General features: G+C 42.9%; 2 protein-coding genes across 2 annotated transcripts in view; both read right to left on the bottom strand.

Annotated features, from left to right (window-relative positions):
- LOC129037840 (coiled-coil domain-containing protein 162-like) overlaps positions 1-3,571 on the bottom strand; it is a 52,115-nt gene extending 48,544 nt beyond the window's left edge. Inside the window, 1 exon segment of the mRNA XM_054490036.2 lies at positions 3,285-3,571. Within this exon segment, the coding sequence (XP_054346011.2) occupies positions 3,285-3,377 (93 nt within the window). The 5' untranslated portion in view covers positions 3,378-3,571.
- A 931-nt stretch (positions 3,572-4,502) lies between these two features.
- The window catches only part of LOC129039097 (uncharacterized), a 46,485-nt gene continuing 36,146 nt past the window's right edge, over positions 4,503-14,841 (bottom strand). Inside the window, exons 11-13 of the mRNA XM_063667063.1 lie at positions 12,585-12,723; positions 6,830-6,983; positions 4,503-4,965 (exon numbers count right to left, since the gene is read on the bottom strand). Coding sequence (XP_063523133.1) covers positions 4,861-4,965; positions 6,830-6,983; positions 12,585-12,723 — 398 coding nt within the window. The 3' untranslated portion in view covers positions 4,503-4,860. The remainder of the gene's footprint in view (positions 4,966-6,829; positions 6,984-12,584; positions 12,724-14,841) is intronic.

Raw genomic sequence — 14,841 nt, 5'->3', positions numbered from 1 at the left:
GGCCAAGCATGGTGACATGAAGGGGACAGCCTGGAGACCATGTAATTGCCGCCCCCGCTCCCCAGCTCAAGAAGCCCCAAGGTGTCTCTGAGGAAACCCAGGGCTCCTTGGACCACAATTTTAAAAGCCCTGAGCCAATTCATCACCTTTACTTTGGAGCTTTGGAGACTGAGGCCTAGTGAGATCAAAAAACTTGTAGCATAACTGGGGTAGGAACTCAGGAGTCCTGACTCTCAGGGCAGTATAAATTCTACTGCTTCCTATTGTCTATGAATAGCTAAATACTCCTAAATAAAAACACAGGAAATGAAATTAATTAAAATAAATAATAACTAATTTATTAATTAAAATAAAAAATAAATAAAGCAAACTTGTTTGTTAATATGTTCATATGCTGAGAAGTCTTTTCTACCTACGTGCTTTAATTTAATAGACAAGAGAAGGAACAGGAGCCAAGATAAATAACAAGGTGGAGGATGGTGGGGAATGTCAGGAAAAGATGGTAATCCATCACAGACAGGGCCAAAAAATGGCAAACAGAAGGACCTGAGGGCCCAGCATGTTTTTTGATCTTGGCACAATTTGGTCTATACCCAGCTTTGCAAATGATCACACTGGGTGAAGATCTGATTATGCTGTGGAATGTAGATGGCACATATAAAACCACTTCTTTTTCTACTAATTGGCCCCAAGTGGACTTGTGACTCAGTTTAGCTAAAAAGACACAAGGAAAATCTAATGGGGGGGCTTCTAGAAAATATTCCCCTCCTTGATAAAAAGATAGATCTCCAAGGAGAAAGCTTTTTTGCTCCTGTTTTTATCTTACAAACATGAGGGAGATGTTTGCCAACACACCTAAATGGCAGAGCTTGAGTCCTTGAAGTCACTGTCAAGGGGCTACACCAACCTGAACTGCCTCCTTCTAGACTTCTTATTATGGAGGATTAATATGCTTCCCTAATTTAAGTTATAGCTAATGGAACAACCTGTTACTTGCACCAGAAGCACTCTAATTAGCACAGAGAAGCATCAGGGTAAGGGTGGATGATCAGAAAAAGCTTCCTAAAGAGAGTGGTTTGGAAGTGGAAATCTGAAGGATAAGTAAGAGTTAATCAGGTGATGAAACAGAAAGAGGAAGGAGAGGGAAGTTTTCCACTAGAGGGACCAGTTTGGGAGAAGTACAGAAGACAGCATGGTGCATTTGACAAATTGAAAGACATTGAGGGTAGAAATATTGGCAGAAGTCAAGTCACGAGGGGCTGATGAAAGCATTTGGACTCTTCTCAGGGCATCTGGAATCCATTAAAGAGTTACAGTGAAGGAAGTGATATAATCAGGCTTGCATTTAAAAATATTACCCTGGTGAATGGATTGGAAGGAGGTGAGAGTAAGTGTATTGAATCCAATTGGAGGTCAAGATCATAGTCTAGTGATCAGGGATGATGATGGTTTGGACTCATAGAAGTGGGTACTGTGGGGGAATAGAGAAAGAAGACAAACTTGAAAGATATTAAAATAATTGATAGTAAAACTTGGTGACTGGTTGTGGGGTGTGGGACAGAAGTCAAAGATGGTGCCCAGAGTTTTTGGCTTGGCCAACTGGGCAGGTAGTGGTAAACTGACAGAGAGGGGCAAGATTTAGGGAGTAAGATGACCTTAGCTTGAGAAACGCTGTCTCTGAGATGGAATAAGTGGAGATATCCAGCAGGCAATTGAACATATAAGTCTGATAGGATTGATATTTGGGCTAGACATATAGATTTGGATCATTGCATGTGCATGTCATCAAAGTTATAAAAGTGGATGGGTTTTCCTAGGGAGAGGGTGAGGAATGGAGCAACCTAGTAGAGAAGAGGATGAGGGAGCTCTAGGGCCAGACCATTGGGTTGGAATCTGAGCTTCTTTTCTCATTAACCATGTGACTTTGGCCATGTTACTTAACCTTTTTAAGCCTTAGTATTTTTATCTATAAAATGAGAACAATGAAACAACCTATCTCATGGAATTATTGTGAAGACTAAATAAATGAATACATAAAAAGCAATCTGAACAGACCTCAACTTCTAGGCAATAATAGTAGTGGTATTAATAGTATTCAGGGCTGACTTAACAGCTTGGGCAGAGGAGGCATAGTGCCTAGGGCCCACAAAATGCCTTATTTTGTTTTTTAATCAGAAAAAAAGACCTTTTAGGCTAAATAAAATGCTTTAATATAAGATATTAATATATTTTTCTTTGTACTAGCACAATGTTAAAATATAACTTTTAATGGTTTTTCACGGAGGAGGGAAGAGCCCACAAAGGTAAAAGTGTTAGGGCCTGTGGAAGTCAAAATGTGGCCCTGGTAGCAGTGGTGGGATATATTACAAAAAAATTTTAGGGTTGGCAGAGGTAGAGGACCCTACAGAAGGGTCTGAGAAGGAGGGCTCAGCGATGTCGGAGGAAAGCTAGGAGAGACTCATGCTGTAGACGCCAAGTGCAGAGAGGCTTTGAGAAGGACTCTGTGTCAAATGCTGCCAAGGGGTTAGATAGGAAGGTGACTGAAAGTACCCAGGGGATTTAGTGACAAGGACCATCTCTTGATGAGAGAGGTTTCAGTAGCAAGATTAGGAAGACAGACTGCAGTGCTTCGAGGAGTGGCAGGAAGGTAAGAAAATGGAGATGATGGGTTTAGGCATTGCTCAGAAAGTTTGGCTCGGACAGAAAAGCTCTTCAAGTAGGGGCACCAGCTAGTCTGCCTGGCATCCAAACATGTCTCTGCCTAGTTCCTGGATACATGCAAAATTGTTTAAAGTCATGATACTAGGAGGGCTAGTGGCTCTTGCACCTTAGAGCTTCAGAGTGATAAACCCAGAGGAGGCAGTGCCTGCCCAGGAGTCCATAGGCCAGTAGTTGAGTGATGAGGACAAGAGCCCAGGCCTGAGATGTCCACCTGGGGCTTCTATCAGACCCCTCTGGCCCTTCCAACTCCAGTCCTAGATGTGTGACTCACAAAGAAAGCATCCAGTGGCGTTTTTGTTTCATTTGGTTTCAATAGACCTCCCACAACTTTTGTCATATTTTTAAAATTAAAATAGATGGATATACCATAATCATGGAACTTAGAAAATGCTTTGCAGTGGCTACCTCTGCTCCACTGTTGCTCCCAGGTGGTGTTGGCACAGTCCTCGGACCTACTGAGAGAGGCTATGGGAAAATGTGACTCCCCAGACCATCTCCCCAACAGAGATGTCCTTCAGTCCAATACACTACTGGTCAATATGGAAACGATTCCCCAAGAATACCTGTGTATTTTTGCCCAGTGTGGCTTGCTGTCTTTGGGGGGCCTCCATGGTCACATGATAGCTACTCAGAACATCTTCCAGTAGCAGTTGCATACCCACCAGTTCTCCATGAGCCACCTTGCGGTCACGGTCACTCAGCCCACAGAGGCACAGCTAAAAAAAACAAAAAAACCTTCCATTTGAAGACCATATATATATTTTACATATGGTTTTCAGGAAGAAAACTAGGAGTAAGTGTATTTACAAGAACACATTCCCTCAACTGCTAGAAAATTCATAAAAACCAGAGTAAGATTTCTAACTTAAAGTTTTCTTTGAGCACATCAAACTTTTGGCTCTGTATGAAAATGCCAAGTTTCCAGCCCTTACAGCAGATCTGTACATGGTGAATGTATAGTGTGATATCAATTTTCCCTTAAAAGTACAGATATAAACACACATATGCAGAGGGAAAATACCAGGGAAATAAAATGTGAACTGTAATTGTCTCTTAGTTGTGGAACTATGGTTGATTTTTTATTTTATCTTACTATTTTATTTTATTTTATTTTATTTTATTTTTTAAGAGAGTCTCACACTGTCACCAGGCTGGAGTGCAGTGGTATGATCTCAGCTCACTGCAACCTCCGTCTCCTGGGTTCAGGTGATTCTCATGCCTTAGCCTTCTGAGTAGCTGGGACTACAGGTGTGTGCCACAACACCCAGCTAATTTTTGCATTTTCAGTAGACACAGGCTTTCACCTTGTTGCCCAGGCTGGTCTTGAACTCCTGAGCTCAAGCGATCTGCCCACCTTGGCCTCCCAAAGTGCTGGGATTACAGGCGTGAGCCACCACACCCAGCCATATGGTTAATTTTTTAAGACCATTTTTACTATTTTACTTAAAAAACCTGTTCTACTTATGGATAATTTTGAATATATAGAAATCAAACAGAAAAGTTCCCATCACCCAGCCCCAACAACCATTAACCTGTGGCCAGTGCTACCCCATCCCATCCACTCCCCACCTCCATATTGTTTTGAAGTGTATTTATGGTTGATTTTCATGTTGTTCTTAATACTTTTCTATGCTTTCTATTTTTTAAATAAAAACAATATTTACTTAAATAATCAGGGGAAAACATTTAATAATGAAAAGAATCTAACAATTTAAAGGAAGTTAACAGCAAAAAAGAAAACAATGAAAAGAAATTCTCCCTACGAGTCCTGCTTTAAAAAGTTCCCTTCCCACCACTGTTTATGGACAGGACACATCTCTGAGCCGCCAGCCTGGAAGTGTCTCTAAGAGGCCCAGCCCATGACTGGAGATGACTGGCCATTCTCCCAGATTACTACTGTTACGAAAACTGCAGCTGAGTCTACAACCCAGGTCCATGCCAGTTGAGAGCATGCTTCCCTTCTATCATAAGAAAATGTGACTCACCTCGTGGCCCCGGGTTTACAGCCTCAAAATCAAACACCCTGCTTATCTCACACATTATTCATTGTGGGTGAGAGTAGGAGGATCTGACCTGTGAACCCAATGGCAACCATCTTTGCAGTCGGCACTCAGTTCTCTCTGCAACAATGGAGAAGACCTATCCTACATGCATATTATATTCTAGGGTATCTGGGCTGCTACTCATAACTGGGAATGGTCCTCCATCTTCCAGAAATGCTCTCCAAGGAAACAGCTCAAATGCCTAAGAGAACCAAATAATAAACATGATAATGTTGTACTTTGTGTTCAAAATTAATAGATATCTGTATATGAATAGGATATCTGTGTCTGCACCCCAACACAATTTTGGATGACTTATTTATTATGTGGAAGTATTTCTTGATAGTTCCTAGAGATATACAAGAGAGAGTAATAATCTATTTTTTAAATTGTTTTCTCAGCAGATGGTGAAACACAGAAGAGTACTTAAGATTTCAGTGTAACTAATCAGCACCAGTGTTCAGAAGTTCCAGAGCAGTATAACACCAATGGGACATATCTAAAATCAATAAAAATAAATTTACTCAAATGCTGTCAATATCAGGAACCTTAAAAAGTTCCTTCATCACTATTGTGCTCCAACTCTAGGTAACAACTCAAGACCAGCACCACAAATTATTACATGTGAGTCTCTGATTCCTCCATATCACTTACCAACAGCTAAGGCATCCTCTGTCCTTTGTGACACCATGTGCAGCCCTGGAACCAGTGGGCCTGCCTATCTGACTCCATTCTACACTTCCAGACCTGGTTCTGGTTTTAGTCAAGTCCTGGAGTTGGAGTTGATTCTGACAGCAAGGAGCCAGGACTCCTGTATCCACCTAATCCCAGGCAACACCCAAAGGAAGCAAGAGCAGATCCAATGGTCACGGTCCAACCCTGTCTTCTGGGTCTAAATGAGGGCCAAGGCTTGGGCCAAAAGTCACTGTCTTGTAGCCACTGAAGGTAGAAATGTGGGACTTGCTTGAGGTTGATGTTGGTGTCCCTTGGCTCAGCATTATAAGATCAGAATATTAAACTGGAAATTTTGGAGTCAAAAGACCAGGGATTGTGAGGTAGTTTGAAAGAGATATCCACTAGTTCTTTGATACTCCTCCTGTAAAGAGGTGGGGCTTACTTCCCCTCCCCTTGAATGTGTGCTGGACTTAGTGACTCACTTCCAATGAAAAGAATATGACAGAAGTGATGGAGAGTCACTTCTGAAATCTGGTAATAAAAACACTGTGACTTCCATCTTGGGTTCTCTCTTGGACTGTTTGTGCTGGGGGAAGCCATCTGCTGTGTTGCAAGGAAGCTCTGTGGAGAAGCCCATGTGAATAAGCCTGGATCTTCTGGTGCCCACCAGCAGCCATAGGAGTGAGCTTGGAGGCAGGTTGTCCTCCAGTCGAGCCTTGAGATGATTACAGCCCTGGCTAACATCTTGACTCATGAGAGACCCTGAGCCAGAACTACCCACCTGAGCTGCTCCCAGATTCCTGATCCTCAGAAACTATGTTAGATAATGAATGTCTATTGTTTTAATCTGCCAAACTTTAGGGTAAATCATTGTGCAGCAATAAGTAACTAATACAGCTTGCAACCTGGTGCTGCCATGATTCTGGAATAGTCTGATCTCTGGCCTTCCTGAATCTTGAAATCTTTGGTTGTAGAAGGTGGGTAATATTGTTCCTGCCTAGGAGCAACAATAGTTGCCAGGATTACCTTCAATAACAGGTGCTATAACAAGGGCTATTGAAAACCCAGCTACTGACGTCATTTATGTATTGCAATTTCTATCATGACTATTTATTAAGTGGAGAAGATTGTTTGTTTTGCTATCAACTGTGAACAGACAAGCTGTTGCCCCGATCAGCCTGTTGAGTGTTTGGAGACAAAGACCCTGACTGGGAATCACAGCCGGCCCTGGGGCCCAGACTCTTCCACTGTGCAAGTGAAGCAGCCAGTGAAGACAGAGGGCATTAAAGTCTTGAAAGCCCCTGCATAATCTAAACCAAATGGAAACAAACTGACTAAATTCCCTACACACCGCACACCATTTACAGTATAAAAATACATCTGAAGCACACCTGGAGGCTCCGTGGATCCAGTGGCTGGGGCAGGCTGAGCTGCGAGGCAAAAATGCTCTTCCTGAGAGAGTTGCTCAGTGCTGGTAGCCCATGGCACATGCCGTCTGTGACAGACTGGTAGGCAGGAACATTTCCAGCTGCCAAAAATGTTCTTCTACCAAAACATGGGAGGGCATTTCATTAAAAGCAGTTACTTACACTTCTGAAGTTCAAAACTTTCCTCAAAGTTAGAGAAGCAAGAAAACATTTTGAGATATTAACAGGTTCCTTCTTCAGCCACATCAACCCCTGTGCCCCTTGCCCTCGACTTTCACAGTTTGTAGCCCTCACGGGGAGGGTTGGCATACTCTCGACTAGCAATGTCTGCCAGAACAGCGTGCAATGGTGGAAACGTCCTATATTTGCACTGTCCAATAGAGTAGCCTCTGGCCACGTGTGGCAGTTGTACACTTGAAATGTGACTACTGTGACTGAGGGAATGAATTTTTAATTTTCTTTTTCTTCTTTTTCTTTTTTTAAAGGCTAATCAAGTGAAGCAGTGTGAGTGGAGAAAGAATAAAGCAATCTGTAACTGGTTGTGATCAATTAATTGTAAACATGACTGCATTCAGACCAGCCTGAATTTTTAATTTTCTTTCATTTAAATTAATAATAATTTTAATTAAAGTAAATTAAATAGCCACATGTGGCTACTGAACTGAATAGTGCAGCTGTAGCTCTAGAAAAAAGCTATCAATTGTTTATTGAATGAATTATTTTAAGACCAACAGCTGAGACAATAGTTCTTTATAAAAACAAAATTTTAAATTTTAAGCCTCCTTGGGGTTTGGAGGAGAAAAGTTCTTGTTTGGTTTTAAACAAAACGTGGCTTTGTATATCAAGAACCACAAACCCTGAAGACTGGAGCATGAAATTTATACCATAAGTCAGACAGAAGGAAGTATGCATGATAAATTAGAATGATTTTTCTTGCCTAAAAGGAAATAACAGTTAAACAAGGAAAGACTATTTCTAGAGCTTAGTTCTAGTGGATGCCTAAGGAAAGATGCTGGATAAGTTGGAGGAGGGTATCCCAGGGCAGAAGGTCCCTTTTGCTTGGATTCTCTGTGAGGTGGCCTCCCAGAAAGACTGGCAGCCCCTCAAAGTGGGGAGAAAGACCCCCACACGTGGGTATCCAGAGGGGTGCTGAACAGCAGGCTAACCAAAAGAGGCCAGCTCACCCACAGCAGAGATAAGGGAAGTGGCTGTGTCTTCCCAACTGCCAGGAAGATTTGAAAGCACTGCCAGAAACTTAGATCACCTCTGAGAGGATGGAAGAACGAGAAGAGTGTCGTGTGAGCCCTAATCTTAAGGTCCAAAATTCGTGCTGCCTTGACTTCTGGCAAAATCGGGAGGCCTCAAATAGCTTAGCCACAAGGTCCCCCGCTCCCCATTCTGCTCCCACAGATAAGGTCTCCAGGTTTAACGACCTTCCTTATCAAAGGAACCAGGTGCAATTCCTGCTTATCCCTGAGTAGCGGTTTCAGTTCCCTGCCAGACCACAGCATTATTCAAATCAATCACCCCTTCCTGTGTGAAGCACAGAACATCACACTCTCCTGATATTACAAAACCTGCCTCCCACAGCCCTTGCTTGTTCACTCTGTTCCCAAGTGGCCCTGTGTGGGGGGGCAGTGTCCTCTTCCTCTGGATTGTGTCTGTGACTAATAAATTACCATTCACCCCATCTGTCCAGGGTCGGGTGTTGTGTGTTCAGCCATCCCCATGACCCTAGGGCAGAACCCTTCCCTCTCCAGCAAGTGAAGAGGAGGTGATTAAAACAAAGGGGAAGAGGGAGAATCTTGAATTAACTGATTTTAAATCTCAAACGGATCACTTTTAAACTCCAAGTGTGAGTCAGTGATGTGACATTGGAAAGTTTAATCTTCTTGCCATCAGTAAAAGCTATTTTGAACCTCAGGGAACTCACAAGGCACATGCTAGAGTTTTCCTCCAGGTAACAACATAATGAAACCTGGCAAGTGGCCCAGAGGAGGCCAGGCAAAAGCACTTTGCTTATCAGATATCAAAAACGAGGGCTGTGGCCATGAGTTCAGCACTGCTCACGTGAGGGCCCAGGCTCCTGTGTGTCTCCCAGGAATCCCCAGACTACCCAAAGCACACTTTATTTTTTAATTTTTATTTCTTTTTGTTTTTAGAGACAGGATCTCTGATGCCCAGGCTGGAGTGCAGCAGCACAACCATAACTCACAACAGTCTCAAACTCCTGGGCTCAAGGGATCCTCCCACATAGGCTTCCCAAAGTGCTGGGATGAAAGGAGTGAGCCACCACACCCAGCCGTCAAAGCACACTTAAATATCTGCATGTTTAGAGAGAGTTAAGTAAGTGAGCATGAAAATAAAAACACATTCAAAAATGAAGAGAAGGCTGGGGGCAGTGGCTCACACCTATACCCAGCACTCGGATCACTTGAGGTCAGGAGTTCGAGACTAGCCTGGCCAACATGGTGAAACCCCATCTCTACGAAAAATACAAAAATTAGCCAGGTGTGGTTGCACACATCTGTAATCCCAGCAACCCTGGAGGCTGAGGCACGAGAGTCACTTAAACCTGGGAGGCAGAGGTTGCAGTGAGCTGAGGTCATGCCACTGCATTCTAGCCTGGGAGACAGAGTGAGACTCTGTCTCAAAAACAAAACCAAAAATGAAGAGAAAAGCAACAAACATTCAAGGAAAGAGGGTCGTGTTGCTTTCTTTAGAAATTCCTTGATGTACTCCTAAAGCAGGCTTGCTGCAGGAAGGCTTGTATTCTCAGGATATCTCTTCAGCTTTCTCCTTTTTACCCTAATCACCCTGAACATCAACAATACATTCAGACTAGAGGCATGTTTCACGCTGTATATTTTACACGGTGCTATAGAGTACCTTTGAGGGACTTCTTTGCTTCCTTCTACCCCTAAAGTGCAAAGGAATTGTATTCTTTAAATCAGGGGATAAAAAACTAAACTTTTTTTTTTTTTCTTTTTGAGACGGAGTTTCGCTCTTTAGCCCAGGCTGGAGTGCAGTGGCGAGATCTCAGCTCACTGCAAGCTCCACCCCCCGGGTTCACACCATTCTCCTGCCTCAGCCTCCCGAGTAGCTGGGACACAGGCGCCCACTACCACGCCCGGCTAATTTTTTTTTTTTTTTTTTTTTTTTTTTTTTTTTTAGTAGAGACGGGGCTTCACCGTGTTAGCCAGGATGGTCTTGATCTCCTGACCTCGTGATCCACCCACCTCAGCCTCCCACAGTGCTGGGATTACAGGCTTGAGCCACCCCGCCCAGGCTAAACTTTTTCTTAAAGGACCAGATGGTAAATATTTTCATCTTTGCAGACCCTATGGACTCTGTAGCAACTATTCAGCTCTATGGTTGTAATGTGAAAGTGGTGACAATCCGTAAGTGAATGAGCATGACTGTGTTCCAACAATGTTTCATTTACGGACATGGAAATATGAACTCCATAGCATTTTCATGGGTCACAAAATACTATTCTTTTACACATTTTTTTCAACCATTTAAAAATGGGAAGGCCATCCTTAGTCCACAGACCATACAAAAATCAGCAGAGACCTCCAGCAGTAGTTTGCCAACTCCTGACTTAAATAGATGAGATTGGATAGAACTGCTTTGTCACCCAAGCATTTACCTTCAATGCAAATGATTAATTCACCTGGCATTAAAGATAACTCAATCCTCAGGCATTTCTTGAATTGGCTAATCAATAACTCCTGCAGGTTGGTGGACATATCCAGAGATGAATGCTGGGCCCTGGTCAGTGTGATCCAACCCTTCAGAGGACAGCTATCAATTTCCATCAGCCCTTTGGCTAGTAGAGGGGGGTCGAGACGGGCAGAGTGAAATGTTTTATGCCTAGAAACATGCACATAGCCAGTACCCAAGATGATCTATGCCACAGAGAAGCAGGAGCCAAATTTTCAGCGACTTTACAGGGCTACTGTCCTGTCATCCCTGAGCCACATCCTTCCTCCCTCTACACCCCACCCTCATCTGTGAAGCATGCTGCCCTCATTCCAGGTCAAAGTTCAGTTTTTCCTTTGCAAATTCTAGAGAAGTCTTCAGCTTACATGGGCAGAAAATTCCTGGGGTAAACAGTCAGATTTGCTCAGTCTTGGTGAGCTCCAGGAAGGGTCAAGGAACTGTCCCAAGCTTCCTATCTCTTTCCATTCTCTAAGGACTTTCCCTCGTTTACAGGTTCAGCACTAAGTAAAACAATCAAGAGGGATGACATTTAATCTTTTAGCTTCTCTTTTTCTCCTGCCTCTTGCCTTTTCTTCAGCATCCCCTTCTCTGTCCACGCTGCTGCTTGGTCTCCATCATAGATCTCAGGTTTTGGAGTCAAACACACCTAGGTTCTAATTCTAGTCTGCCACTTACTAGCTGTATAATTCCAAACACACAACCTGAACAGCTCTGAAGAAAAAAAGCCTGGGGAAATGTAACCAGTGGAGGACACAGTGGGGTGAACCATCTGGGTGATTCTCTCCAGAGGGTCGCAGAAAAGTACATAAAACCAGAAATAGGACACAATGCCCTCCATTTCTGTAGACCGAGTGTGAGGACAAAGAAAGCCCTGGCAAAGCAATTCCAAGGGGTTTCCTGGAAGCAGAGTGGTTCCCCTGGGAGAGCAGTACCAAACAGAATCCTTCGTAGCTGAAATCCAAAAAGGACTTTTCTTCACCAGTATGTAAAATCCTTGCAAATTCTGACCTTGGGCTTTCAGAGCCCAGAGGACTAACAAATGGCCATCCTGATAATTGTCTGAGGCTTTACATCTTACCCGCTTGACTAAGCTACAGCTCAGGAAGCTATTTGTCAATATAAAGAAAACAAATTAGCCTGATTTTTATCCTGCTGATTCTAAATCCAAGAGTCCTCTGATGTCAGAGTAAAGATGATTGAGAGTAGAAAAAGAACAAGACAGTTCAGTGTAACCCCCACCTTTTCATTCTCCATGGATGCCCACAAGTGCAGTGGAAAGCAGCTGCAACCTACAGGTAAGAGCACAGACAGCCCTCTGAGGCCCTCTCAGTGGCTAAATATTCACACAGGGAGCTAACCCAAAAAAGTTAATTTTGACAATTAAAAAATAAGCAGAGACCTTTAGGGCTAACCCTCTTTCCCTCTCATACAAAACTTATTTATACTGGAAACATTATGAATCTTAATCCAAGCTAATTTTCCTATCAGCATCATGATTAATTAACCAAATGAAACATTCCTTTTGTATGTGGAGTACTTAACACAATGGTACCTACAAGGCTAGAGGTAGTTGGATTTATTTATAAATTTAACGCTGGTAGCCAATTCCATTAGCTTGAGAGGTGCAGTAAAAACTCTGTCTTTTTGAAAGGTAAACAAATGTTGAAAAAAAAACCCTAATCATCTTTAGAAGTATAAAAATGTTACTCTCAGTAGAACCCCCTGTACACTGAAAGCAGCAATCATTAGATGAACTGTTCTGAAATTACACTTGCTAAAATCAAGAGTGTTATTAGCCAACAAGAACACATTCTCACAGACAGCCTTTGCGGCAGGTCATGTTTGGTAGCCATGGCGTTCTGAATCTGCTTGTGCCCATGACTATTTTAAGCTCATTATCTAACCTTGCCAAGAGTGGCCTCCCTAGATGGTCACTCGGCAAACACCTCCACTGCAGAATTTACTAGAACAGGATTAGTGCTCCAGCCCTTACCGGATGAGATGCCTTACTGCAGTGTCAAAATGCAAAAACATAACCTCCCTCTGGAGGAGGAGTGCCTGGGCCACACGGGTAGGGTCTTGGGGACTCCGGAGGCTGTCAATCATGTTCTGCAGCTCTTGAAGCTCAGACCCTAGAAGATGGACAACATTTTAGTCTGACAGTGTGAAATATAGGCTACTATAGCTAAACCAGTAAACCAACATTTTGTCCCATACTTGTCACCTAATCAGACTTCCCTTGTTTTGTTTGTGGGTATACTAATTATGTTTTGCAAGACCAGCAAAGCCTTATGCTGTAGAATCAAAGGTCTGATTTATGTCTCCTTCCTTCCTCAGGAAGATAAAAATTTGCTTTGCTTTTCAGTACAATAAGAGCAGGCCATGGAAAGAAAGCTTTAAAATTTATAAGGCTATGGTCTTGAAATAGAACAAAAAGGAGAAATGACAGGAATAGGAAAGTCTAGTCCTCAGTATATCTGTTAGGCACTTCAAACGATCAGAGATTATGAATCAGCACTAATCTCTTATTGCCATGCTATATCCAAATCAGCCCTCCCTGTCACTGGCTCATGGATTAAAGAAGACTCAAGACCATCTAAAGCAAGTAAAAAAACACATGTGCATATATGTATATATAAAGATATGCACACATATGTATACATACACACATGTACACATATGCATACATATCCCTCTAGGAGATTCTAGTCATTTTAGGAGTAAATGTGAGGGATCCATATTTGCCTTATTTCTTAGACCCTTACTGCAAGAGTAGGCTACATATACATAGATTTGTATTCATTTTGGGTAAAAATCTAAGGGGCCCTGTGGGTCACTCTGTGCTGGGATGTGGAACCCAGCCTGAGTCTGGATGACCATCCTAGCATCTAGGTATGTATATCCTAGTTATTGGCATAGAAAAGGAGATAGTCAAAACAGGATAGCACAGTGGAAAGTGATGAGCCCTTGGGGAACATGCTTGGGCTCACACTTACAGGTCTACCAGAATGTCAGCTGGTCTGAAATGTCCCTGTGAACATAGTGATCATTTTCTACCCTGAGAGGACATCCCTGTTATTAGGATTGCAAAAACTGATCGCAATGCCTCGACATGCAGTCCAAGGCAGGAGTGAGACAGGAAGCCCACAGGGCATTTCTGGAGATGCTCTATCTTGACAGCTGGTCCACATGCAAGCAGCCTTCTTTCCTCCCTAGCCAAGTACTGGGCTCCAGCATCTACCGACTGAGAAAGCAGAGAGTTGTGGGAGGGGGAAGCTGTCCATGAGAGCTTAATCAGGCAGATCTAGGGCTGAGAATGGTTGCTAACATGTGTAACACGTGCTTTTGGCTTTAAGAACAGATGAGCAGTCCAGATTTCATATCCATTTGCTGTTTTATACAATAAAAAATGTGTTTTATTTTTGTTTCCAGCCCCAAATAATAGAGTCCAATCAGCAAACTTTTTATGACTCCTCTAAATCTGATAGTTCTATTGGACTGAAGAGTTCACCAGAAAAAGAGTCATATTAGAGTGAATTGTACAAGAACTTTTGTCATGGTGGGAGGGAGGAGAGGTGGTCAGGGAGCCTCATTTGTTCAAGGCCTAGTGTGTTCGGTCTAAAAGTAATATACTCTATCAGGCTATGCAGTAACCAGGGGAAAATTTTCTAATCCTCTGCAACGACAATGAAAAAAGGAGAATATAAAATTACACATACCTTATGGTTAAAGCTCTGTAAAATGTAAATATGGAATATATTTGGGCAGGGGCAAGAAGGGAGTAAAGATAAATAAAATTATTTCACTTGTTAGAGTGGCTGGCTTACAGGTGATTTTTTTTCTGTCATTTCCATCGTTTATATACTACTGGCAGGTGATCGCTTCCCAGCAAAATTGTTGTATGTTGATATGTAGTATTATCATTAAAATACAAATGTGGAGGCAGGACTGCCTTTCCTTTGTTATTTTACTGATCTTTAAATCCTCATTCTGACTTTCCTTCCTTTGTGGAGTCAAGAGGCTTGGTGGGAGGGGAGGTAGCAGGACAAGCAGCCTGGCAGTGGGGACAGGGAAGAGGATTGTTGCAGGCAGCGATGGCAGTGAGGCTGGGGTGAACCCTGTGCCAGGAAATATCAGGAAAGGAGCCTTTGCTCATGTCTTTCCCAGGAGAGTCCCGTTTGGGAAGTCAGAGAAGACAGACAGCCAAACAGCCAGAGAGAGAGGGAGAAAGAGAGGAGTCACAGTGGCCC

Source organism: Pongo pygmaeus, chromosome 5 (assembly GCF_028885625.2).
Source record: "Pongo pygmaeus isolate AG05252 chromosome 5, NHGRI_mPonPyg2-v2.0_pri, whole genome shotgun sequence".
Classification (NCBI taxonomy): domain Eukaryota; kingdom Metazoa; phylum Chordata; class Mammalia; order Primates; family Hominidae; genus Pongo; species Pongo pygmaeus.
The sequence above is the reverse complement of the archived record's forward strand: the minus strand, read 5'-3'. Positions and strand labels throughout refer to the sequence as shown.